The sequence below is a fragment of the Podarcis raffonei genome, chromosome 15 (genome assembly GCF_027172205.1).
Source record: "Podarcis raffonei isolate rPodRaf1 chromosome 15, rPodRaf1.pri, whole genome shotgun sequence".
NCBI classification, from domain to species: Eukaryota; Metazoa; Chordata; class Lepidosauria; order Squamata; family Lacertidae; genus Podarcis; species Podarcis raffonei.
Genome location: NC_070616.1, coordinates 12672005 through 12699298, shown reverse-complemented (window position 1 = coordinate 12699298; position 27294 = coordinate 12672005). Strand labels below are relative to the sequence as shown.

The window sequence follows — 27294 nt, the reverse complement described above, 5'->3', positions numbered from 1 at the left end:
GCTGCGTTCCTAACTTTCTTGCACCAGTACATCTGTATGTAATAGAGTTGACGGGGGTGGGGGGCATCTATAATCTCTAAAACCTAAGATGGAGGTCTTTTCATTACCGTTTCGTCTTAGGGCTTTGGAACGCTTTTGCACATCAGTGGGGCTGTTTTAAGATATTGGTTTAAAGGAAAGGAGAATTCCCGCTCCCCCAACTCACAGACGTCAACCAGTATCTTGCCTGTACCACTTCAGACTGTGTAGCTCATGTGGTTGTGAACTGCACCATTCCTCCCACTCCAGAAAAAAAAAGATTCCTTGCATATAGAAAGCTAGCTGCCACTGAGAACTCGAACCCTTCTCCCTTCCCTTACAACTAGGTATCTTTCGGATGGGCTGTAAGCGGGATTATTCAGATGTATAGCTGCATCATCTTGACCCGAAGTCCATTACAGTGGTACCTCAGGTTAAGTACTTAATTCGTTCCGGAGGTCCGTTCTTAACCTGAAACTGTTCTTAACCTGAAGCACCACTTTAGCTAATGGGGCCTCCTGCTGCCGCCGCACCTCCGGAGCACGATTTCTGTTCTCATCCTGAAGTAAAGTTCTTAACCTGAAGCGTATGTAACCTGAAGCGTATTTAACCTGAAGCGTATGTAACCTGAGGTACCACTGTATAAGAACATAGGAAGAGCCTGCAAGGTCAGGCCAGTGGTCCATATCGTCCGCCATTCTGTTCTCACAGATGCCTGTGGGAAACATGCAAGCAGGATTCAAGCTAAAGAGCACTCTCTGGCCTCCCATGGTTTCCAGCTGCTGGTATTCAGAAGCATTATTGCCTCCAGCTGTGGAGGTTAGAGCATAGCCGTCAGGGCTAAGAGCCGCCAGTAGCCTTATCCTCCATGAATCTGTCTAATCTGGCTTTTAAAACCATTCAAGTTGGTGACCATCCCTGTCTCCTGTGGGAGGGAGTTCCATAGTTTAACTATGTGCTGCATGAAGAAGTCCCCTTTTTTTAACTTGTCCTGAATCATTCTAACTTCTTTGGATGTCCACAAGTCCTTGTGATGACCTGGGACTTGGGCTCGGACTCGGAACCAGAGGAGACGCGGTCCGCCTCAGGCATGATCTGAACCAAGTCTGGGGCCTGATCCTGAAGAGTCCCTGTATGCACAGGTTCCCCTGCAACAAACGCCAGTTGGGCCGAGTTAGGGTCCTGAGCCTGCCCTGGCTCCAGATGTGGGGATTACCTTGTTGCCTTCAGCTGGGCCACTTCTTACACCTGCTCCACTACAGGTTGGGTCAGGGGAGGCTGAAGCGGCCCCTGGGTCTAGTAACCCACCGACTTCTCCTGAGCTGCAGAGACTAAGTTCTGAGAGGAGAGACCTGAGTACTCACAGAAGGAGTGCTTGCCTTCGGGCGAAACAGGGAGGTGAGTCACTGGGGGATCAGGACTGGACACTCCCCCGACAAAGATAAAAAGCTGTGGGACCCCACCCCAGGGAACAACATTGCTGTATGCTAGATCCTGCTTGAGATCCTGTACCTATCCTTGCCTGGTTTCCTGCCTCGTGTCCTGCCTTGGCCCTGTCAGACTGACTCCCAGTGGAACCTTCGGATTCTGGACTGGACCTGGACCATGTTTCATGGGTTACCCCCGGGCCCAGCACAGTCCTAGTGTTATGAGAGAAGGAGAAACATTTTCTCTATCCACTTTCTCCATGCCATACATCATTTTATAAACTTTTATCATGTCATCTCTTTCTTGTCTTTTCTCTAAACTAAAAAGTCGTCGACACCTGCAATCTTTCCTCATAGGACTGTCACTTCATTCCTTTTATCATTTGAGCTGCTCTTTTCTCAACCTTTTTGAACTCTTCAATATCCTTTTTGAGGTGAGGTGACACAACAAAGATTTGAGTAGCTCTTAGCTGAATTAAACAGTCTCATTTTCTCTACCCAGTGGCAGTCTCCCTGTTGTTGTTTTGTCGGGTATGCCAGAATCACGAGTGCATGAAGAATACTTGCTTATAATGCGTTAAGTCTACACCGCTCCTGATAGTACGACTGTGAGTTGTGACCTACTATGCAAAGGACAGTAAACGGCGTTCCGTGTGCTGCGCTGGCTCGCCAGATGCAGCTTGTCACGCTGGCCACGTGACCCGGAAGTGTCTTCGGACAGCACTGGCTCCCGGCCTATAGAGTGAGATGAGCGCACAACCCTAGAGTCTGGCAAGACTGGCCCGTATGGGCAGGGGTACCTTTACCTTTACCTTTTATGCAAAGGACAAGTTCTCTCTGTGAAGGGGTTTTCTATCTGTAAGGCTGTCTGGTTTAAAGAACCCCAAGAAGGTATGCCAAGCACACTCCAGATATTGAAAAACAATACAGGTCCAAAATTGGATGGGCTGCACGTTGAGACTCTACTGTGAAATCCCGCTCTTTCCCTCTTACTTACCAGGATGCAACCATCAGGCCATAGGTAGGTAGGGAACTATGGTATCATGCACAGACCCTGAGAGTCATGGGAACTTCCATATCCATGGCTCCTTGGAATCCCGGACATTGATTAGGGTTGCCTGAACTCCAGGTCTGACCGGAAGCCTCCAGGTTTGCAAGTTTGCCTAGATAGGACTCTCAGAATCGCACAGGAACATCTGGGGCACACAAAAATCTAACATAAAGGATGCTTCTTCTTCCATGTGCTTTGTGAAAATTCAGCAGACTCCATTATTCACTTGAAAGTTGTTGTTGTTAAAAAAAAAAGCCTCTCTCTTAGTCTTAAAATTACAGCTCTGTCTGGTCAAAGCCATGTTACTCCCATAAAGATTAGAGGGTGCATCTGACAGACTGAGAAGAGCTTTTTAATTAGGTGGCTTGCTTTATTGCTAGGAAATCCTTTATCCTGGGATGCAGGCTTTGAAGTGCATCGGGCAATGTAAACAATGCTTGAGTGCCGTCCCCTCCAGCGGTAAATCTTTTCATGGAGTTTAATTCTGCTTAGATGACGTTCCACCTTGTTTCCTTTCCTCCAGGTTCATTGGCACAAAAATGATAGCTACCCTCTCAGTAGAGGTAGTGCTAGACGTCGGTTCTGTGGTTTCCTCCCAGTAGCTCTGTGCATTCTCTCGCATCTGAAACAGGGGCTGGCCAACATTATATTTATTTGGATGCTCATCCTATTTCCAGGGAGAGCTGAAACAAGCTTGTTTCCCAAATGCAGTCTTTGTGGGGCTGCCCTTTGACCTGGTTCAGAAGCTCCAGCTGGTGCAGAATGTGGCAGCCAGATTGCTGAGGGGGCCTTCAGGATGAGAACATGTGACACCTTTAATAACAACAACAGCAACAACAATAATAATTTTATTATTTGTACCCAACCCATCTGACTGGGTTGCCCCAGCCACTCTGGGTGGCTTCCAACAGAACACAGTAAAACACCATACTTTAAAAACTTCCTGATACAGGGATGCCTTCAGGTGTCTACAGAAGGTTGTGTAATTTATCTCTTTGATGGGAGGGCATTCCACAGGGTGGGTGCCACTACTGAGAAGGCCCTCTGCCTGGAAAAAGGGGGAAAAAGACCCGCAGTGAGGTAGATGGAAGTCACCTTTAAAAAGTAGAAGACTATCTAATCATGATGTAAAATCCTGGAGACATATGGTGTTGAACCATTAACTATGGGTGTTTCTTCATGATCTCTTTTTTTTTGTATTTTGTGTACCTTGTGTTGTTTTGAAGATGAATGGAATATTTGTAATATCTAATGCGGCAGCTAGACTGGTGACTGGGAGCGGCCCCCAAGACCATATAACATCGGTCTTGAAAGACCTGCACTGGCTCCCAGTACGTTTCCGAGCACAATTCAAAGAGTTGGTGCTGACCTTTAAAGCCCTAAACGGCCTCGGCCCAGTATACCTGAAGGAGCATCTCCACCTCCATCGTTCTGCCCGGACACTGAGGTCCAGCACCGAGGGCCTTCTGGCGGTTCCTTCACTGTGAGAAGCCAAGTTACAGGGAACCAGGCAGAGAGCCTTCTCAGTAGTGGCACCCGCCCTGTGGAACGCCCTCCCACCAGATGTCAAAGAGAAAAATAACTAGCAAACTTTTAGAAGACATCTGAAGGCAGCCCTGTTTAGGGAAGCTTTTAATGTTTAATAGGTTATTGTATTTTAGTGTTTTGTTGGAAGCCGCCCAGAGTGGCTGGGGGGACCCAGCCAGATGGGTGGAGTATAAATAATAAATTATTATTATTATTATTATTATTATTATTATTATTATTATTATTACTACTACTACTACTACTACTACTAATAATAATAATAATAAGCATTGCAGAGAGAGAGAGAGAATGCCCTCTGCTTGCTTCCCCATAACTTCACTTCTTGCAGTGAAAAGCATGGTAAGGTAGCACCTTGGACAGCCCCAAGGGGAACCTACACTGGCAGTGAGACAAGGCAGGCTTGAATGTCATTCTAACAACCAGCAAACTTAGGCAGAGCCTTAAATTGGGCCTCCAGCTTCCTTTGAGCATCTAGCTCCTCCCTAATGGGCGGAGCCTCTGCTCTTAAAGGGGCCCAGACTATTTCAGGATCCATGCGTTCTGGCAGTGTGAGGATGGCTGTGGCTTAGCTATGGCCTCTGCGCTGGACTCCTTGGGAGGTCTCTGTTCCAGCAGCAGCCCTAGTGGACCAGCCAGTACTGGAATTTTTAATAATATCTAGTCCCCCTCTGTTCTGTGCTAGTTATTCCACCTTCTTGATTTGCAGCAGTCAGCGATTTGGCCTTAATGACATCGAGTTTGCCTTCTGTTCCTCTCTGCAGGCACTGGTGTCAACACACGGTCACCCGGACTGTTTCCTGCCAGGTGCAGAATGGCTCGGAGACTGTGATCCAGAGGGTTTATCAAAGCTGCCGGTGGCCGGGACCTTGTGCCAACTTAGTGAGGTAACCTCTGTCTGAATAACTTCTCCTGGCTTGGTTGGAATGCTGGGTTTTCTGCACAGGGTTGTAGAGGCAAGCTGCTTGCAGTCACAGAGAAGGACCCACATAGTTGACAGACTGCCTTGTACGCCCACCAGATCACTGCAGTCTGTGGGAGAGTTTCTCCTGCAAAGATCTCAGAAACCCTCTCTGCAGGAGCTCAGAGCAGGGCCTTCAGGGTGGCTGCCCCTGTCCTGTGGAATTGCATCCCTGTTGAGATATGATAGTCGCCCCCTAGCTGCACTTTCCAGAAACAGTTGGAGACTTTGTTGTTTTGATGGTCTTTCCCAACTGGATAAAGGCATCGTTACTACAAGTGTCCACTTGTTAAGGTTTTAGTTTTTGTTTTCAATGTATTGGTTGACCCCGCCCCCCTAATTTTTGATCATCTTATACGCAAATTGCCTTGAGATGGTGGTTTGGAAGGCAATTAATAAATTAATTATAGTAGTAATAATAAAAAAGTGGTTCTGAAGGGAGTGAAGAAGTTAAGAGTGTATAAAAATACCTGCTAGTTCAGGCCTGCTAGTTCAGGTCTAAACCACACAGCCTAGGGCTTGCCAATCAGAAGGTCAGCGGTTCGAATCCCCGCGACAGGGTGAGCTCCCATTGCTCGGTCCCTGCTCCTGCCAACCTAGCAATTTGAAAGTACGAAGTGCAAGTAGATAAATAGGTACCATTCTGGCAGGAAGGTAAACGGTGTTTCCGTGCGCTGCTCTGGTTCGCCAGAAGCAGCTTAGTCATGCTGGCCACATGACCCGGAAGCTGTTTGTGGACAAACGCTAGCTCCCTCGGCCAGTAAAGCGAGATGAGTGCCGCAACCCCAGAGTCGTCCACGACTGGACCTAACTGTCAGGGGTACCTTTACCTTTAGTTCAGACCAAAGGCCATTCTCACACTGGAAGCCCACAAGCAGCAGCGCTCTCTCCATTTGTGAAACCCGGCAGAATACAGAGTTGACTGCACTGACAACGGAGCCCACGTCTTCCATTCTGACCAGTGTCTGACTCCAGCCCTGACGGTACCCACTGACAGGCACAGATTTGTCTGATCTTTTAAAGCCATTCTAGATGGTGGGTGGGTCCTCGCCCCATCCTGTGGGAATGAATGCCGCAGTTTACCTGTGTGCTGTGGAAGTGGATAAGAAAGCAGGCCCGACATGGCATGTTGAGTGTACATGCCGCATCATAGAATCACAGAACTGTAGAGTTGGAAAGGACCTCAGGGGTCATCTAGTCTTAATGCCCTGCAATGCAGGGATTGCAGCTAAAGATTGAGATTCAGGGATGGTGGGAGTAGGCACCCAAAACATCTGGAGGCAGCAGGCAAGGAAAGAATGACACAGAGTTAAAAAGGAGAAGGTGCAGACAGGGCAAACACAATGAGCCAAGCAGGGGAAATGATCAAGAGGCCACACAATGGCCACCTTTAAATATCCTGAGGGGCTGTCAAATAGACGATGGAGCAAATTTTCTTTCTTTTGCTCCAGAGTCCAAATTGCAAGGAAGGGCATTTCAGCTGGGCATTTGGAAGAGCTTTTAAGGACGGTGCACGATCTTGAATAGGCTGTATTGGAAGTGGGCGGGCTTAGGCTAGATGACTTTTGAGGCCACTTCAAACTCTCATGAGCCTATGATTTTTTAAAAAAAAATATTAAGGAACTGATCCATCTTTCTGATAAAGGGAGGATGAAACACTTGGGGCTTTTTTGTCGTGAAACAGAAGACGACTTAAAGGGAAGGATAAAGGATAAACTCTGTTTCACCCAGTGGAACTGCTTGGCAATCGGTTTACTGGACTGACAGAAGGAAGTGCTTTTTCAGACAACAGATAATTAACTCTGCAAATTTCACTGGCCACACAATGCGGGGATGACGGGTTTAGATGGCTTTAAGAGGATATTAGGCAAGCTAGTGTCAGGATCAGCCTCCAGCTTTTACCAAGGTGTGCCAAGGTGGTTGTTGGGGATGGTATGTGCAAGCTTGGATCAGATTATGATTTCTTCTTTTTCTGTGAGGGGGGGGCAGTGTTCTTTTCTGTCTGCCCTCCCAACATGTCAAAAAGCAGAATCATAGAATTGGAAGAGACCCAAAGGGTCATCTAGTACAACCCTTTGCAATGCAGGAATCACAGCTAAAATCCATTTTCCAGTTCTCATAGAGGCTAACCAGATAGCTATAGGTTAGCATCTAGCAACTCATACTGATTTTAACAAGGCATTTTAATAAGGCAAAGGTAAGGGCAAGGAATCACCAGGGACCAAGAAATTGAAACTGTCACTGTTAAATAGTCACGGCTGGAATGTTTGAACTTCACTTTTTTGGGGGCGGGGAGAGTTGTTTGTTTTAAGAGGATTTCAAGCATGCAACGATTCCAAATGCAAAACATCAGATTCCACATTTGGCACCAAAGGCTAATTCTTCAGAAACAAGTACACTTTCAAGACCGGAAACTGGTCAGGACAATATTTTTTTTGGGGGGGGGATTGGGGAGGGGTAGAGATATGGCTTATAGCATCCTGGGACCCAAATGGAGTACACAGGAAATGTCTTCCTCCTGTGTGTTTAAAGCATTTGCCCTGCAATGCATATCAGTTTTGCAAAGAAGCCATTTGAGTACACAATTGCCTTGTAGACTGGGATCCAACTTGCAAGTCTCCTTTCTCGATTGTGCTGGCAGAAAGTTGACAGGCTCATCTGGGGCGCTTTTGAGTCCATTTGTGTGTGTTGACAGTTGAGGGAATTAGGCAGGTTTAGCTTGGAGGAGAGAAGACTGAGAGGCGATAGGATAGCCATCTTCAAATATCTAGAGGGCTGTCACATGGAAGAGGGAGAAAACATGGCCTTGTACAGTAGGAGGGTCTTATGTTCCCATGAAACTGCAGTGAGGCTGCACCTGTACTCGCTTACCTGGGAGTCTGTACCCTTGTTAGAGTTCATCCACACTTCCTCTTGTCCCAAACTTCCACTTTCCCCTTGGGGAAAACTGTTTTTAGCACACAGTCTGTCAGAATAAACAGCAGTGGTGTGCAGTCGGTGGATTAGACTGTCCACTAAATGTTCAGGGTAAATTAAGAGTATTGAAGCCTGACCCTCCTCCCCAAAGCCTGGGAAGCTTCTGCTCTTATTTAGCACGAAAGAGTGGATTTTCCCTGGGAAAGGAGCAGGACAAGTAGGAAACTGCATGGACCCAGGCTTCCTAGGCCTAGGACCAGTGGGAAGTGTGGGTGAGTGTTTTGTGTTTTGTGCTGTGTCAGCCTTGCATTAAAGCATACCTGAGCTTACTTGCAAATGTGCAGCTTTTGATATTTGCAAGGTTGGCAGGTTTGGGGCAGAGCCGTCTGCGTGACCTCTTGCTTGTGTTAGTTACAGGACTCTCATCAGACCCATGTACAAGATCTCCTACAGAACACTGACTGCCCTGGAATGGCGATGCTGTCCTGGCTTCACGGGAAGGAACTGCGAGGAAGGTAAGCATCTGTGAATGAAAGTGTGTAGAGCTTCCTTCCTGTCCCCCCATACCCTGAGTTTGCAGGATCTTCCAGTTGCACTGTTCAAATATGGAAATACAGATCTGTGGGAGTTCCTTTCCCAACCTTCTCTTGAAATGAAATCTTCTCTCTCTCCCCATCCCTGGAAGACTCTTGCATTCTACGAGAGGGTTTCAACCATTGTTGAAACTTGCTACGGAGTATAACAGAACGTCTTGACCCTTTGCTAATAGGTTCAGGTTTCTGGAAGAGGAAAAAAAAGGAACTACTTAACCATCACCAGCTGGCGGGCACCTCCTTAGTGCTGATGGCTACAGATTGTTTAAATTAGAATTATCTGAGGAATTTTAACTCTTAACCAGGCAGCCGACGAGGAAGGTCTCCAGCCTGCGAGGAAGTCTTGCTGGCAGCTAGCTAAACTCTGCTGTGCAATATTGCGGGCTTTAAATCTTCGCTTTTAGATTTTATCTTTTGGAAGAAATGACTTGCCTTCTTCACGGGCTGCCTGTCATTTGATATGCTCCACGGCTGTGTATACGTGGGGAATTTGGAGACCATTTGTGCTCCCCGGGAAGCACCGTCTGGGATCCTCGCATCCGAACCGCGGGCTTCCCTGCACGAGATGTCATGCTTCTGATTCGTTCTGAGTGGAATTATTTATGATTTATTATTGGGTCCCAGGGCAGGTTACGACATTAAAGCACAACCATGCAACTAAATATTAAAAACAGTTTAAAACGTCTTTCAATTAGAGAAATAGGGTGAGTCCTAAAAATACACACCTCAAACGTTGAAAGGGTAGGGCGAAGAGGTGTCTCTTCAGAATTTGCCAGAAGCTGTATAAGGAAGGTGGCATCACAGTTCACAACTGAGGGGCTGCTACAGAGAAGGCTCTTTCCCAGGCCACCCTCACCATCCCTGCTTTACACCTTCCTTGGCTGGAATGTGTCCTTGAACTTTGATGATGCCTCTTGCTCACCTGATATGGTCCAACATCCAGGGTTGGCCCTGAACTCCCTAAGCTGGGCTGCAACTCTCAGGTGCAGCAGAGGGCTCTATACCATCACCAGGGTTGCTGCAAGATTCAGTTGCCAGTGCAGCCGTTCTCTGGTGGAGACACCATCTTCAACCCAGGCAGCAGAATATCTTGTGCAGGCCCCAAGCAGTGATTAAATCACTAATTTGGGTCTGGCTACTGCCAACTTCCAAGTGTTCCTATTTTCTGGGGACAGTCCCAGAATTAAAGAAGCCATACCGGTTTCTGATTTGATCCTGGAATGTCCTTAGAATGTCCCTATTTCTATCGGAGAAATGTTGGAGGGTATGTAGTTATGTGACCCCTGAGCCAAGGATGTAAGTAACTCACAGCCTTTAGAAGACATCTGAAGGCAGCCCTGTACAGGGAAGTTTTTTTAATGTGTAATGTTTTGTTATGTTTTTATATATGTTGGAAGTAGCCCAGAATGACTGGGGCAACCCAGTCAGATGGGCAGGGTGATACTAATACTAATACAGTCATACCTCGGGTTACAGATGTTTCAGGTTGCGTCTTTTCGGGTTACGGACGCGCCGAAACCCGGAAGTACCGGAACAGGTTAGTTCCAGGTTTCGACGGTCGCACATGTGCAGAAGCACTGAATCGCAACCCCCGCATGCGTAGACATGCCGCTGCGGGTTGCGAATGCTGCGGGTTGCGAACGTGCATCCCGCACGGATCACGTTCACAACCCGAGCATCCACTGTACTAATACTAATACTAATACTAATACTAATACTAATACTAATAGAATCGGTTGTCCCTATTTTCATTGGAGAAATGTTGGAGGGTATGCTTCTGTTCTGAGGCCTCCCGTGCTTTATGGTTTTATTCCTGTGTCTCCCTGGGCCCAAAGAAGTCTCAGGTAAACCCCAAGTGATGGAACATGTCAGATTCCCTGACATTTGGAGTGAGTCTTAAGTTAATTCCTGCCTTGTTTGGGCTTCTCTCTGCATCTAGCTAAGTTGATAAGATAACAAAGAACTTAATCGGAGCTGTTGCTTCAGCTTTGGAGGGACTTTAGTCAAACAGTTCTGCTGGACGATCGGTCTCGCTTTGCTTTGTTTTCTTTCTCTCTTTTTGGAGCGAGGGGGATTTTTTTAGCTGCAGCAGGAAATGAGCCACCCAGCCTGCGGAATCCTGATATAAAGACCATATGGAAAGGGGCAGCGCAGAGGTGATGTGGGCTAGTTATTGCAATCATGCATCAGTCTGATTGATTTCAATCCAAGATGATGCTGGCACCTCCAACTAGCCTCTTTCCCCTCCTCTCATACGCTTCGAAGTTCAAAGCCCAGGGACCCTCTCCTGGGAGGCCAATGTGTCCCCCCCACCAACCCGGGAAACTTGGCGCCAATTTGAGGGCAGCCAGAAAATGACAACCTTGTTTTACTTTTGCTAATATCAGACGTCATCTCTCTCTTCTCCCGTCTTTAGACCCAAGTTTTCTTTTCTTCAGATGGAACGGTGCAAATCCGGGAAACAAAATTACCCCCTCCGCCTGCCTGATAACGGGAAGGGCAGTTTGCATGCTGCGATTCTGTCGCAGTGTAGAAACTCTGTTCCTACGACTCACATTGTTAAAAAAAAAGTGTCTTGTGTCCTTATGGTTGTGTAACGCATTCTGATTTTGGCGCATAGGAATCATCCTTAGACCAAGGCAGACCACTGAGCTTTCCATCTCAGTATTGTTAACACTGGCTAGCAGCAGCTTTCTAGGGTTGCAGGCAGTGGCATGCAATGAATTTTTTTTGTAGGGGAACTGTTAGGGCCAGGGGTGACAGGTGGGCTCCTGGACCCATCAGAGCATCGCGCCTCCCAGCTGATTGAATCCAGCTGACTGAGTTGTGTTTCCCCCAGCTTCCGATAAGTTCTGAATTTCATCTACAGTGGTACCTCGGGTTAAGTACTTAATTCGTTCCAGAGGTCTGTTCTTAACCTGAAACTGTTCTTAACCTGAAGCACCACGTTAGCTACTGGGGCCTCCTGCTGCTGCTATGCCGCCGGAGCACAATTTCTGTTCTCATCCTGAAGCAAAGTTCTTAACCTGAAGCACTATTTCTGGGTTAGCGGAGTCTGTAACCTGAAGCGTATGTAACCTGAGGTACCACTGTATCTCTTTTTTTAAACACCATACACATGCACAGGTGTACATTTTGGAGAAATAAGCCATATGGGTACAAGAAAGGAGAAGTGGTGAAATGATTCTTTTCCAGAGAGAGGATCACTAGATGACCTATTTATGACATAAGATAGAACCCTTAAAAAACTACAGATATGTCCCAGTCATTGTTGCCAGAAGCACCAAACCCATCATCATCAGCATTATTGACGGACTTCCATCATTATTACTTTTTATTTTGATGTTTCGATCTGCTTTGTAATCCGCTTAGAGTTTTGTTTTTTTTAAAAAAATATAAGCGGTATATAAATTGTAGAAATAATAAATAACAGTAAGTATAAATTAGATCAGCTTGCTTTTAAAGGAGAACTGAATCAAGTTATATATACCTTGCCAATCTCTTACACAGAATGTTCTAGAACAGAGGGGTAAATATTTAGCCCCGAGGGCCACAATCCCTTATGGGGAATCTTTTGGGGTTCACTTGCCAGTGGTGGGCATGCTCGGAGTCAAAAGTGGGTGGGCCCAGAGATAAAGATTGGTGGAGCAATGGATATGATGACTCTTACCTTTGTTCTGTAGTACACCTTCCAGTCTACCCCAAATTTCTGTGCCCACACCAGTGTCAGAAACTTGGATATATATGCTAATCATCAAATGCTACCCTAAACCTGGGTTACGGTTGCCACAATGGAATGTCTAGGTGCCATTCCCCCCCCCCCCCCATGAAATTGATGATGATGATTTTCATTTCTATACCTCTTTATATTTTAAAGGAGAAAAAAAATCTCAAAGTGGTTTACAACACATTAAAACATCAAATTAAACAACCCAGAATAAATCACATTCAGGCTTCAAGGGAAATAGTTCAGATTCTTCTCCAAGTAACATTTTGCTTTCCCCATATTTATTTACCTGCTTAATTTATAGAGCTGCCCCATAGCACAAGGACTCTAGGAAGTGTGGTGTAGTGGTTAGAGTGCTGGACTAGGACCTGGGAGATCAGGGTTCAAATCCCCACTCAGTCAGGAAGCTCACTGGGTGACCTTGGAATCACTCACAGCCTCCTAACCTACCTCACAGGGTCACTGTAGGATTTAACCAAGGAGTGAACGATGTACTCCTAGGAGAAAATGATGGGATATAAATACAGTAAATAAGCTCTTTTGCACCTGCTTAAGAAACCTGGAGGCCATCCAGTTGTCAGTCGCCAACCTGACATTCAGAGAGCTCCATGTGGTCACAACTAGACTCGCGCCAGTCACAAAATGTACCTGGCACCTGGGGAATTTCTAACACTGTCTACACCCCTCCACCCAGGAAAGCAAGAACCACTATCCTGATGATGATGATGATGATAATAATAATAATAATTTATTATTTGTACCCCTCCCATCTGGCTGGGTTTCCCCAGCCACTCTGGGTGGCTTCCACAGAAACCAAAAATACACTAAAATATCACACATTAAAAACTTCCCTGAACAGGGCTGCCTTAAGATGTCTTCTGAATGTCAGACACTTGAGATAGGGTCAGGAGCAGAGCTACTGGTGGTTGTGTCCTGGAGGGAAGGCATGGCCTGGAGCGTGGAAAGTCCTGAGGGCCAGGCAGAGAGGGCCACAACATCCCCAGCCAGGAATTGCAGCCAGCCTCAACCAATCAAGGCTTCAGGCCAGGGAGAACCTGAAACGATACACGTATATCAATCAAGCACCAAGGTTTTACTTCGCGTGCATTTAATTTTTCTCCCCTCCAACCCCACAAGTAGGAAGCTTGTGAAAAGGATTTGTGGTCCTTGCATCAGCTGCCCTCTCTTGCCGATAGCGATCCGTTCTCTTGCTGGGCTGGGCTGCGCTGGGTCTCCGAGTAAAATGGCTCCATCTCCACAGCCTTTTCAGTTTCCCTTTGCTCTGAAGTAGTCCGCCAGCTTCTCCACGGCTTCCACACACACGCTGGGGTACATGCCTTGGGCGTAAGTGCCGACCACGATGAAGGTCCCAGTTTTGGCTAAAATCACCCCGTTGTCTTTCCCTTTGAGGTAGATGGAGTGGTCGTCTGCTCTGACACACTTGTAGTACCGGTCTTTGAAGTAAAGCCCGTCCCTTCTGACTTGGAGCAGCTCCTTAAAAAAGGCTTGGAGGAAGACCAGGGCTTGGCTTTGGATGTTGAAGCCCGGAGTGGTTGCCAGGATGTTGCCGTCCACTATTCTGATGAGAGCGGCGTTGGCAACATGCTTGGTCCTAGTGAGGCCGTCTATCAGCATACTTTGTGTCTGGTTCATTTTCCTCTCTCCCCGGCTCTCTGCTGTTAAGGATTTGTCTGCTTCCTTGGTTACACAAAACAGCTTCAACTGCCGTGGCTTCTCCCAAAGCATTCTGGGAATTGTAGTTTGTTTGGTTCCCCACCACCACCACCACCACTCCTGGCTCCTGAAATGAACTAGGCCTTCTCTCTGAATTTTTCATTTCTCGTTTCTTTTTAGAAAGCCTTCTTTAAAAACACACACAGAGAGATACAAGTCAAAGGGTGCAAGCTATATGGGAAAGGGAGCTGGTTCTAGTCTGGGATCAAGTAACCCCTTGCTGACCATGCCGATTCTCACATTCATTCATTTCCTTTCTTTTTCATTTGTTGAACGTCAGTAATGACAAGCTGAGAATGTGCATTTGGCAGGAATTCCCAGGAGGTTTATCTCATTTTTTTTTCTTGTTCCCCCTTTGTTTATTTCTTTAAGGCATTTAAATCCCACCATTTAGGCAAAAAGGCTCTCGGAGTGCCTTCAAAAATTCAGTACTTCTGTGTACAATTGGGAGGGGAGGGAGTTTTCTCAGGTGTAGCGGTGCTAAAGTTAGGGTGGCCACTTATCTTTATTTATCTTGTTTAGTGTATATATGACCTGGTTTTCACCAAAAGTCCCAGGGCAGTTTACCTCATTATAAACAACAAAAAATAAAATTGATAATAAACAATGAAAACAACTATCAACCCTTTGTGTCGAAGACACAGATTTGCACCTGATTTTCTTTTTTTTTCTTTTTTTTAGATTTGCACCTGATTTTCATATTTTAATGTGTTAATGCAAATTTAGAAGCGGAATGACAAATTTGAATAGAAGCTCAATCCATCACATCATAGTAACAGAGATAGCTGCTTTATACTGAGTTAGGCTGTTGTTGTTGGTTTGTTCTGTTAGTTTGAAATGGACTTGGATCATTGCTGGTCAAACAGGCCTTGCAGGTGTTGCGATGTTTCAAAAAACCTGAAGATCCCGTTTGATTTCGAGGCAAAGAAAATGCCTGTACCTTAAAGAAAGCAATACATCTGAAAAAGCCACTTCGAAAATCTCCTATAGCTTTACCATAATTTCTTTTAAAGTTTCCTTTTACTGGTTCTTAAAGGCATCATCTATCAAATGGACCATTCTCTGTGTTTTGCTCTTAAATAAAACCATTTACATCTCCAGGCTACCCCCCTGGCATTCCCCCTCCCCTCCTCAAACCCACAAAGAGCAGTCCGCTTGGGAAGACTGAGCTGAACAACACCAGATTTATTTCTGCAAGAGGCCCTGAATGCATTTGGTAATCCAGCTCCCCAAGAGATGGGCTTCCTTTGTCTGTACAACTTCCAAAAATGATCCAGGAGTTTTCCCTTTATATTGGAGCAAGATCTGGTTTCTCAAATGCTGTGTTTTTAGCCAAAAGCACACAATTGCTCTCTGCTTGGGACTACCAAGAGATTGGCGTGGGGGTGGGGCAGGGACTATAGGAAGAAGAGAAATACGCTGTACATCTCAAGCTCAAAAAAAGAAGCAGTGTTTTATGGGGGTGAAATCTTAAGAAATGGCAGCATCTCATAGGTTTATCAAGGTGTACCTACTCAAGGCTAAATTTACTTTTGTTATACAGTGGTACCTCAGGTTACATACGCTTCAGGTTACATACGCTTCAGGTTACAGACTCTGCTAACCCAGAAATAGTACTTCAGGTTAAGAACTTTGCTTCAGGGTGAGAACAGAAATCGTGCTCCGGCGGCGCGGCAGCAGCAGGAGGCTCCATTAGCTAAAGCGGTGCTTCAGGTTAAGAACAGTTTCAGGTTAAGTACGGACCTCCGGAACGAATTAAGTACTTAACCTGAGGTACATTAAAGCACAATATTAAAAGCAGCTTAAAACAACTTAAATTATCAAAATAAGATGGTTCCTATAGATTTGCACTGCATGTGCCAGAAAGCAAGGTAAAGGGGTAAGTCTTCAGCATTTTCCGGAAGCTGTGCAATGAAGGCGCAGGGCACACCTTCCTCTGGGGAGGGAGCTGCACAACTTAGGGGCAACCACAGGGAAGGCCCTGTCCTGTGCTACTCCCCCAACAGCCTCTGAGGACAGAAGAACTACCAAGAGGGCCCCCTCTGCCTATTTCAGCACCCGAAAGAGTCTGTAGGGAAGGAAGGAGGTGGCCTTTCAGGTATTCAAATATCAAAATGTGCCATTGGAAAGCTTACAAGGTGCAACTGAAAGAAATGGGGGTGGGGAGTAAGACACCTTAGGTGTATATGTTTAAAAAGGCAGACAGTGTCACAGCTTATACAGGCCTTGTTCAAGATCTATCATCTAACAACCATCTGACTATTAGAAGACACCTGAAGGCAGCCCTGTTTAGGGAAGTTTTTAATGTTTTAACGTGTTTTTAATTTTCTGTTGGGGAAACTCAGCCAGATGGGTGGGCTATAAATAAATGATGATGATGATGATGATGGCTGAAGGGCATTACGATATAAGTGCAAAACACTAATGTGTAAACAAACAAACAAACAAACAAACAAACAAACAAACAAAGGGGGGAGCTAAGGGATCATCAAACCAATAAGTTGGGAATATAAAGGTAAAGGGACCCCTGACCATTAGGTCCAGTCGTGACCGACTCTGGGGTTGCGGTGCTCACCTCGCTTTATTGGCCAAGGGAGCCGGCATACAGCTTCCGGATCATGTGGCCAGCATGACTAAGCCGTTTCTGGCGAACCAGAGCAGCGCACGGAAACGCCGTTTACCTTCCCGCCGGAGCGGTACCTATTTATCTACTTGCACTTTGACGTGCTTTCGAACTGCTAGGTTGACAGGAGCTGAGACTGAGCAACCGGAGCTCACCCCGTCACGGGGATCCGAACTGCCGACCTTCCGATCGGCAAGTCCTAGGCTCTGTGGTTTAACCCACAGCGCCACCCGTGTCCCTTGTGCCACCCACGTCCCTCAAGTGAATTCAAAGAAACAGGATTTAAAACATTCAAGCTACCCTTAACTTTTAGCACTTGCACAGTTCAGAAAGGCTTATCCTACCTTTTCTGCAGCAAACACAGATGACGCTACCCTATGGCTGATATACTTACCTGCATCATCCAGCAGCTACATGATCTTAAAATCATCTAGTTGGCCTGCTGAGGAAGGGCTGAAAGGGAAGATTAAACTCTATCTTAACTGCAGGTTTCTCGGGATTAGTTTACAGGGACAGGAAACCATTGGCCATGCTGGCTGGAGCCGATGGGATTTGGAGTCCGTCAACATCTGGAGGAGAGCTACAGATCTTCCCACCTCTGGCTTACAGTCATGTGCTTTACTAAAGAGAACGTGTCCTCGCTCCCATCATAAGTTGAGGAGCAAGCAGTACATTATATTAACTCCCCCCCCCCACTTTTAAAGCCACCTAACTACTCTTACTTTGAATGAAATGCAGCTGTGTGGGCCCCTGATTTCCTGCCCACCTCCCAACTGCTATTTGACCCCTAAATATGCTTTCTACTGCGCCTTTGGGGGCAGCGGGGGGTGATTTTTTGGCAGGAAACCCAACGCTGGACCCTGCTCTTGATTGGAAGGCTGATATAGAGCCTGGCCAGCTGTTTTCCCTTCAAAATAAAAATGGCCTGCATAATCATGCATGCACATCTCACGCATGTACACATGTTTCCTGTAGCACGTAGTTTGCGCCTGAGATTTAACTTCCTCAAACCCTCTGAGGTTAGGAGCTGAACCTGGAAGGCTATCAGCTGGTACGACTCAATTTTTTAAAGTTTGAAATCCTTCAAACGTAGCAGTGGGCACAAATTAAATACAGTGTGGATGCATCGTACATGCATTTCGCTTGCCACGATTTCAACCATGAGTTTGGAGGCCACTGGTTGAAATCCTGCAAGTTAAATGAAAGTAAGGCAAAGAGTTCAAAAGATTTTTTTTGTGCTGGGAAAGCACAGCAGAAAAAGTCTTTAAGACATCTGAAGGCAGCCCTGTTTAGGGAAGCTTTTAATGTTTGATGTATTACTGTATTTTAATATTTGATTGGAAGCGGTCCAGAGTGGCTGGGGAAGCCCAGCCAGATGGGCGGGGTATAAATAATAAGTTAGTAGTAGTAGTAGTAGTAGTAGTAGTAGTATTTCCCTTGCTGAGGGTGGGGAAGTGGGGCAAGAAAATCTCTGCATGCCGCCTCCAAAAGCCTTGAGATGTTTGTGGAGGGGTGACACCAAGGGTCTGAGTATATCCAAGGTTTTTTCCCCCCAGCCAGAACTCGCTGGAACTCAGTTCCGGCACCTCTCAGATGGGCGTCATTGCAATTAAAAGAGAACAAGGGAGGTGTTGAAGGTGAGTTCCAGCACCTCTTTTTCCAGAAAAATAGCACTGAGCAAATGCATTTTTGCGTATACAGTTGTTCCTTGGAAGTCAAACATTATCTTTTCCAGAAGTCCGTTCGACTTCCAAAATGTTTAGAAACCAAAGCGCAGCTTCTGATTGGCTGCAGGAAGCTCCAAAAGAACGTTAGAAAACCGGAACAGTCACTTCCGGGTTTCAATTGTTCAGGAGCCAAAACGTTCGAGAACTAGGCTGTTCAAAAACCAAGGTACGACTGTATGTGGAATCCTTGGAACCGACCCCACGCACAAGATGTGATTGAACTTTTATAGCAGTTGTCCTTTATAAGAGGGTTGTCCATTTAATAGAGGGAGCCTTTTGCTCAAGTCCCACAGCAGCTCCACAAACTGTTTTGCAAAGGAATCAAGGGTCTTGCCTTTCAGCCTTCACCCATGCGAGTAGATCCTGGCCGCCATCCACAGCTGGTTTCCCTTCATGGCTTTAATAGGAACTGTTCACACCGAAACCGTTTGCGAATGGGAGATTATCTGCGGTATGTGTCGTTCTCCCGTACTCTCTCTTTTGCCTCCCTGCAAGGGATAGCGGTTCAGTGTGGATTCGAGAGCATTGTTAGGGCTCCGTCTCCTTGGCAGAAAACAACAGGCTATAAAAACCGCTCTCCAGAACAGCTGCGGAGAGAAAGGCCTTTGTGATATTCCTCCTCTGCTCCTCCGCAACTGCCCCCCTCCGCTTCCCAGCCCACTAATCGCCCCTTTTGCTGACCTGAACGAAGGCAATTATACATCCTGGTTATTGTAAACGGACCACAGAACACCAGGCATACCTTAAAATGATGTCATGTCTAGACGAGCCATTCAGGTATAAATTATTGAGAGAGAAGGGGGGGGGGGGAGTAGCTTGTTCAGTGGTTAGAATTGTTAAAAAAAAGTTAACGAGATATTTTTGTGTTTCTCTTGTGTGTTGTCTCTCGAACGCCGTACCGTGCCTTTGGACTGGGAGAATTCTCAACTGCCTCTTGGTTTGACAATGAGGATTGACTTTGTGAAACTGGAGAGTTCTTCCTCTGTTTTTCCCCTCCTCCCTGCCGAAAGAACCCTGTATCATTTCCTGTTAGTACAGAGTTTTGGGGTGGAGGGGCATGAGACACCTGTGTATATGAAGGTGGGATGAATCTTCTATAAGCCAGAAGGAAGTGGCCTAATAATAATAATAATAATAATAATAATAATAATAATAATAATAATTGTACCCCACCCATCTGGCTGGGTCTCCCCAGCCACTCTGGGCGGCTTCCAACAAAGATTAAAAATACATTCAAATGTCACACATTTAAAACTTCCCTAAACAGGGCTGCCTTCAGATGTCTTCTAAATGTCAGGTAGTTGTTTAGCTCTTTGACATCTGATGGGAGGGCGTTCCACAGGGTGGGTGCCACTACCGAGAAGGCCCTCTGCCTGGTTCCCTGTAGCTTTGCTTCAGAAGACAGTCCTCTACCAGCACTTCCCTTTTGGGGGGCACTGCCCCTTTGGCTTCATAAACTCACCCCCAGTGCCCCCACCCTACCCTATAAAAAGCATCACCCACTGCATAATCCTCTAAGGAAGATAACAACACAATAAAATCCAAATGATAACAATTGCACATTTATTCGAAATCCAGTTACAGCTCTTTAGTTTAATTATTTCAACAAAATCTGTGAACTCGATCCAGTGATACCAGCTTTCCAAAGCCTGATCTTCATTTTCAGATCTGGTGTCTCCCTGCTGCCAGGATGGTACCTTCCACCTTGAGAAACATTGCCCTAAACAATTTAGATCCCCAAGCAATAACATCACCCTTGCAGCCTCCCCAGCTTTTATTGGCACTCTTATTTGGGTATCATTACTATTACAATTATTATTATTATTATTATTATTATTATTATTATTATTATTATTATTACCATCTTAAATGTGCTCGCTGCAAAAGGGACCTAATCAGTTCTACCACCACAGTTCATCTTGCAGTTTCCTACATCACATTTTTAGTGATCTGCTGGTATCTTTCTAGGAGTTCCAGTTTGTCAGTGTCCTTCTTGAACTGTGGTGCCCAGAACTGGACACAGTACTCCAGGTGAGGTCTGACCAGAGCAGAATACAGTGGCACTATTACTTCCCTTGATCTAGATGCTATACTCCTATTGATGCAGCCCAGAATTGCATTGGCTTTTTTAGTTGCCGCGTCACACTGTTGTTTAGGTGTCTGAGGAAAGGAGTGTGGGAAGGAGATTGCATTGCAGGATGAACCAGTGGCCCCCAAGAAGGAATTTAATACCTTTTCCCTCTGTGTTTTTTATTTTTATTTTTAGAGCTTTTGTGCTTTAGGGACTAATGCTTCTGTTTCCAGATGCAAAATAAGCACTGGTTGTTTTTAAAGCATGGGTCGGCAAACTGAGGCCCGGGGGCCGGATCGAGCTCAATTGCCTTCTGGATCCAGCCCGCGGACAGTCCAAAAATCGCTGCGTGGATCGGTGTGGGGATTCTGATGGTGTGGGCCGCGCCATTTCCCCCCTCTCCCTCCCTGACACACACCGAGTCGGCGCCTCCTCCCTCCCTCCTGGCTTCTCCCTGCCCTGCCTAGAGGAGGAAGGGGGCTGGGCTTTGTTGAGCTGCAGTTGGCTGAGCACCATTTTAAGCAGCCCCTCTCTGGAGCCAGCCCTTTCACGCCGCTCATCGTCCCACCGCTGCCACCAGCCCCTGCCGCTCTCAAGGCACAGGTAAGCAGCCCCTGGGGCTCGTCCTGTGCTGTGGAGAAGGGAGAGGAGAGTTGGGGGGATTCCCCCCCCCCAAATATAGTCCAGCCCCCCACAAGGTCTGAGGGACAATGGACCGGCCCCCTGCGGAAAAGGTTTGTTGACCCCTGTTCTAAAGCCTGATTCGTTAACTCTGTCAGAGAGTCTGAAGGGCACTTGGGGAGTACAGATGGACTATTTGCCTTGGAATGCTCTGCACAGGGGATTCTGCCAATTTGCTGTGTATGTCCCATTCCCAAAAGTTGTTGGGAGAAGGCACAGAATGAGGCAACTGAATTGAAAAGAGTTGAGGCACTTCTCCAGCGCAGGAAAGTTTTGCCTTGTAGCCTATCAGTTTAGACACCAGAAGGGCACCCCAATCTTCGCTTTCCCAGAGTTTGGTTTCCTTGGAATAAAAACCAATGGAGACTATGGTGCCGTTATGATACATGGTTTTGTTTACCCATATATACAACCTCAGTATAAGATAGAGATGCTCACAGCATTAACACCCCAACAGATCTTGTTTCCTCATTGGGTTTCCAGGGAAGCCGCAAACCACAGCTCTTGGTTTCAGCACAGAGCAAGACATGTCTCTGTGTCTCCAACTTCTAGCATCCAGCAATACTCACCCCTTCTTGGCCTGCTGGTCTCCATCCTTCAGCCAGCCAGATAAAGTGGGAAAAGGCCCACCCATTTATCTCTGTGGCAACCTCTTTGGACATGTGAATGACAGTATTTTAGAAAAGCATGGCTGCCCTGAAATAGGTTATCAACTGGAAAAAAAAATTAAAAAAAAAATTCCCCAGCTGCAGTGTTGATAGATAGATGATAGATAGATAGATGATAGATAGATAGATAGATAGATAGATAGATAGATAGATCAGCAGTTGTGGTGCCTTAGGGTTCAAGTACCTGCATTTTCACACTAAATATATGTTGACTTTCCCACTCTAACATTTCATTTCGGTGCAAAATGTGTCTCACCAGCTGCAATATATACAGTAAACACACACAAAATTGGCAAGCTGTGCACCTTGTGTTCATTCACACACATTTGCATTTAAGTGTACTAAAGATGTGTAGACTCACACTGAAATTTAGTTTGAGTTTTATATATCTATATACACCCTCTATGAGGTCTACTTTCTAAAAACTAAAATTCTAAAATTCCCAGAGTGGTTTAACAACCAATTTCTCTTCCCAGGAAACTATGAGAATTATAGCTTTGTGAGAGGAATGGGGTTTCCTAACAATTCTCAGCACCTACATGTTCCAGGATTCTTTGAGGGACGCCATGACTGTTTAAAGGGGCATGACACTGCTTTAAATGTATAATGCAGATGGTTTCTAAGTCTGAGCAAAGGTCCATCACACTAGCATCCTGTTTCCCATCATAGCTGCCTAATAAGCTTTAGAATTTTGCCTCCACATTTTGCTTTCTAACTTTCTTTGTCTGATTGACACTTATGGTTCCTAGAAACTGGCATTCAGAGATGTACGGTCTCTGACAGTGGAGGCAGAGCATAGCCATCATGGCTCAGTGAGGGAAATAGGGGTCTCCAAACAACTCTCAGCACCCTTCACAAATCATAGTTCCCAGGATTAGGAGAAGCCATGATTGCTTAACGTGGTGTGCTTTAAATCTGTAGTGCAGATGGGGCCGTATTAGAGCTCTTCTTAAGATTTTGCTGCTTAGGAGGGGAAGTGGTTTTCCTAACCATCCTTTCCCAGGAAGACTGAAATGGGTGACAGGCAGGCAAAATGCCTTAGACTACAATCTTAGACTTGATTGCTTCCCCCTCTCCTAATTTTCCCCTCGCAACCTCCCTGGTGCTTAACAGCTAACAAGTAAGGGTAGCGCAAGAGAATCAGCTCACTGTCAGAAAGTTTCAGAATTAATGGGATAGTGTCCGATTCCAAAAAACCCGCATAAATTACATCCTGGAATCCATTATGTCTTGCTCTTGTTCGACAGGAGGAAACACGGACGGTCTATATAGTGAAATAAAAGACATCCTGGAACCTATTATACTCTCTGAGAAAAAGACAAAAGGAACACAGGGAAGGATGTTATAGGATCGACGGGTCTAATAAATGAAGTGTTGGCATCCTTCTTCCACCAAGACGTGGATTAACAACAGATGTATTACACTAATGTCTATTTATACGTTAATCTAAAACAACTGCATTGCTGTTATGGACAAGAATTCTCTATATTCAACTCCCTCCAACTTCACTCCTCACCCTCCAATATTGATTCTGCTTCTAGGACAGCCTTCCACAACATTGTATCGGCCATATCTTCTGGACTACAACTCCCATCATCCACGGCTATGTAAGCAGTGGCTGGTGGGCATTGTAGTCCAAAACAAATGGACTGGGCATTATGTTGGGGGAGGTTGCCAAAGTTGGGGAAATGAAGTCAGATGGAGGGTGGGGAATGGAAGGATTGGTCAATTTAATTTTCTCCATCTCTCCTTTTTCCAGACTTAAATTCAGGTCTCCACATCTCTGCAACCATTTGCATTAAAAAACCCCTCATGGAAATTTTCCAGCATTGAATTTATCCTAATAAACACATTTTTGTATGCAGTTTTGAGGAATGTACATGCTTTCTTCAAGCAGTATCTCCTAACATAACACAGTTGTGTATGTTATTTTCTCTAATGTATTAATTTATATGCAAGCTTTCCCCTAATATATGCATTTTTGCAAACATTGTTCAGTTGGAGAAATGTACCACAGAATTCAGACTATAACCTTTAAAGGATGGCTGTGATTCGGTTTTCCTATGTTTTTGGAAACCGCAGGTTTTTAGAGTTCCCTTCAAATGCAAACCGAATCCAATTCTGCCCATCCCCAGTTGCGGCAGAGGACATAAGGCACCCCAAAGTTAGATGCATAAGAGGAGAATTATGAATTTGTACCTGTCATTTAACCAGCACTGTTGCTTCAACACTTTATTTCATAACTGAGAGTCAGATGATGTTCCCTGAATCAACAACACATATCACCAATAGCTTAGACAGCCCACACCTAGTTCAGTGGTGTATCCTGATCTCACGATGTCAAATAAATCTGGAAATACCTGCTATTTTCTCTGGGTCTAGCCCATTAAGGACATCCACCTGAACACTTGTAACATATCTGGACTGTGTTAGACTCCTCTGAAGGAACAGGGATGCCATCTAGGGATGCCATTGGCATCCGTCCATCTTGGGAGACAAAGTAGGAGTATGCCTTTGGGGTTGAGGTCAAACTGTTGGATGGTTGCAGCGCCTGCAGTGACTGTAGAGACCGAATTGGGAGAGACGTGTTTTGCTGCAGCTGAGCAGATGAAGGTGTCCTGTTGTGCTTCTTCCAGCAGTCATTTCTCCTCCGGTCACTGATGTGAATGCACAGATTTGACTGTCTGTCTCCAGGCACTGCGGTCGTCTGTAAGGGATTCCCACATGGGAAGGGTCAGTGTTGCCAACCTTCATGTCGCGTCTTACAAACAGCAGTACAGTGGTAAAAGGTAAAGGTAAAGGGACCCCTGACCATTAGGTCCAGTTGTGACCGACTCTGGGGTTGCGGTGCTCATCTCGCTTTATTGGCCAAGGGAGCCGGGGTACAGCTTCCGGGTCATGTGGCCAGCATGACTAAGCCACTTCTGGCGAACCAGAGCAGCGCACGGAAACGCTGTTTACCTTCCTGCCGGAGCAGTACCTATTTCTCTACTTGCACTTTGACGTGCTTTCGAACTGCTAGGTTGGCAGGAGCAGGGACCGAGCAACAGGAGCTCACCCCGTCACGGGGATTCAAACCACCGACCTTCTGATCGGCAAGTCCTAGGCTCTGTGGTTTAACCCACAGCGCCACCCGTGTCCCACTACAGTGGTACCTCAGGTTAAGTACTTAATTTGTTCTGGAGGTCTGTTCTTAACCTGAAACTGTTCTTAACCTGAAGCACCACTTTAGCTAATGGGGCCTCCTGCTGCCGTTGCGCCGCCACTGCACGATTTCTGTTCTCATCCTGAAGCAAAGTTCTTAACCTGAGGTACTATTTCTGGGTTAGCGGAGTCTGTAACCTGAAGCATATGTAACCTCAAGTGTATGTAACTCGAGGTACCACTGTACTAGGAGCTGCCACCCCTGTTCACTGTGGGAATGTTCAGGGTGGCAGGAGAGGATATATTGTTTATTCATATCCTTCCTAACTTGCACCAGCAAGTTCCTTTACTTAGCAGAGTGCATTCCCTTTTACACAGCAGAAAACTAGTTGCAAACTCATGTGAGTTTCTTAAGACAATACGCAATTCAATCTGGCTTGTCCAGATTGAAATGTGTTCTAATATTTTCCTGGTAAGACCCCTTGAACCCCTCCTAAAAGAAGAAAGATACCACATTCATAAGTAATAAAAAGAAAGTTTACTCACAATCAAGCAGAGCGCAGTGTGATCCCTGAAGGCAGGCTTTAGGCTTAAAGTTACAAACTTATACTAACAGGTTTACCCTCTAAGGGAGATGACCTGGGGGACTCTTTGGCTGGCAACCAGCAGTTCATTCCAGGAAGTTTGCAGGACGAAAAGAAGATGGAGAAGAGAAGAGTGGCAAGATGCCTTGTCCTTTTACCAGGTCTGGAAAGGTCGTGCCCACCTACTAGTCACATGCAAGGAAGGATGTTCCAGGCCAGGAGGAACAGGAAGTTTCGACTGGCTGGATCAAACATTCCTTTGCATGTCCACTCTAGGAAAACAAGGAATGTTGTATTTGACTGCTCCCAGTGGATTCCATCCCACATTCACTCCATGCACCAAACCTGGCTACCTGACAACTTCTTTGGTGGCTCCCCGTCCTTCACACCTAGCTAACTACTCCTCTCTTTACATCTGACCAGACCCTCCCCACCCTTAACAGCTGCCCCATCCCCTTGCCTATCCTTTCACAGTTGTCCCCAAGCTTCTTCCCCATTTGGTTTGGTTGGGGGGAACTTTGGAGAGCACTTTGACAAACTGCTTTCTATAGCACCTCCTCTCCATCGTTAAACATCTTGCCTGGGCTGCCTGCCACCCACGCTGCTTGCTCGCTTGCCTGCCTGCCTGCCTGCCTGCCTGCCATTCTGTCATCGGTCCTGACCATTGCCCATGATGGCTGCCACGCATGGAGGGAGACAGCCAGTGTGGTGTAGTGGTTAGAGTGTTGGACTAGAACTTGGGAGACCGGGGTTCGCATCCCCACCAAGCCATGAAGCTCACTTTGTGTGACCCTGGGCCAGTTGCTGCCTCTCAGTTTAACCTACCTCACAGGGTTGTGGTGGAAAGTCAGTGAAGAGAGGGAGAACCATGTATGCCAGGAGTCAGCAAACTTTTTCAGCAGGGGGCCGGTCCACTGTCCCTCAGAACTTGTGGGGGGCTGGACTATATTTTGAAGGGGGGGAAATGAACGAATTCCTATGCCCCACAAATAACCCAGAGATGCATTTTAAATAAAAGGACACATTCTACTCATGTAAAAACACCAGGCAGGCCCACAAATAACCCAGAGATGCATTTTAAATAAAAGGACACATTCTACTCATGTAAAAACACGCTGATTCCCGGACCGTCCACAGGCCAGATTTGAAGGCAATTGGGCTGGATCCGGCCCCCGGGTCTTAGTTTGCTTACCCATGATGTATGCCCATCATGAACTCCTTGGAGAAACAAGGTAGGATGTGAATTTAATAAATAAATAGTTCAACAACATCTGGAAGGTACTACACTGTCTACCTCCCTCTCCCCGTTTTAAAGAAAAAATATAAATGTATTATGTAAAGGGGCCCAACAGTTTATCGATTCTGTTCTAGAAACATCTGACAGATTTATAGCCGTCTCGCCTCTTCCTCCCGATTTGTACAACCTTTATTCCTTTTGCTTGCCCTGCCTTTTCATCTTGAAGGGAGCTGCATAATGCAACTTAATTTACCTCACGCTGTTACTCTTCCTTCTCCACCTGCTGGGTGTGGGTTCAAGCCATTGGGGAGTACTGAGGGGCAGGCAGGAAGAAAAGAACTAATGGGAAAACAGGGTTGGATGTTAAGCAACCCCCTCCACCCCATTTTGCGGCTTTTCATTTGTTAATAAGAGTTTAAAGCCTCAACCCCACCCACTCCCTCTGTTCCTCCTCTTTAAAGTCGCAACTTCAGCCGACAACTCAAAAAACTTTTTACATTTGATCTCTCAATGGAGTTCGTGAACTGGTTGCTAACGGTTACTATGATGTTAGACATCTGGGAATAGCCCTAATCAAATAAACTGCT

General features: G+C 46.1%; 2 protein-coding genes across 7 annotated transcripts in view; one reads left to right on the top strand and one right to left on the bottom strand.

Moving 5' to 3' along the window:
• Positions 1-27294, top strand: part of COL26A1 (collagen type XXVI alpha 1 chain) — a 95374-nt gene that overhangs the window by 14018 nt on the left and 54062 nt on the right. For 3 of the 6 annotated variants that reach the window (XM_053367908.1, XM_053367909.1, XM_053367906.1), the window contains exons 2-3: positions 4806-4928; positions 8330-8433. In XM_053367908.1, the coding sequence (XP_053223883.1) occupies positions 4806-4928; positions 8330-8433 (227 nt within the window). The remainder of the gene's footprint in view (positions 1-4805; positions 4929-8329; positions 8434-27294) is intronic. The other 3 variants (XM_053367907.1, XM_053367911.1, XM_053367910.1) reach the window with 3 other exon arrangements.
• Positions 13326-14366, bottom strand: PFN4 (profilin family member 4). The gene has a single exon (XM_053367923.1). The coding sequence runs from the start codon at positions 13982-13984 to the stop codon at positions 13505-13507; it is 480 nt and encodes a 159-aa protein (XP_053223898.1). The 5' UTR covers positions 13985-14366; the 3' UTR covers positions 13326-13504.

Excerpts from the sequence above, each read along its gene's own strand:
- PFN4 (XM_053367923.1), bottom strand. The coding sequence starts at position 13,984 with ATGCTTTGGGAGAAGCCACGGCAGTTGAAGCTGTTTTGTGTAACCAAG.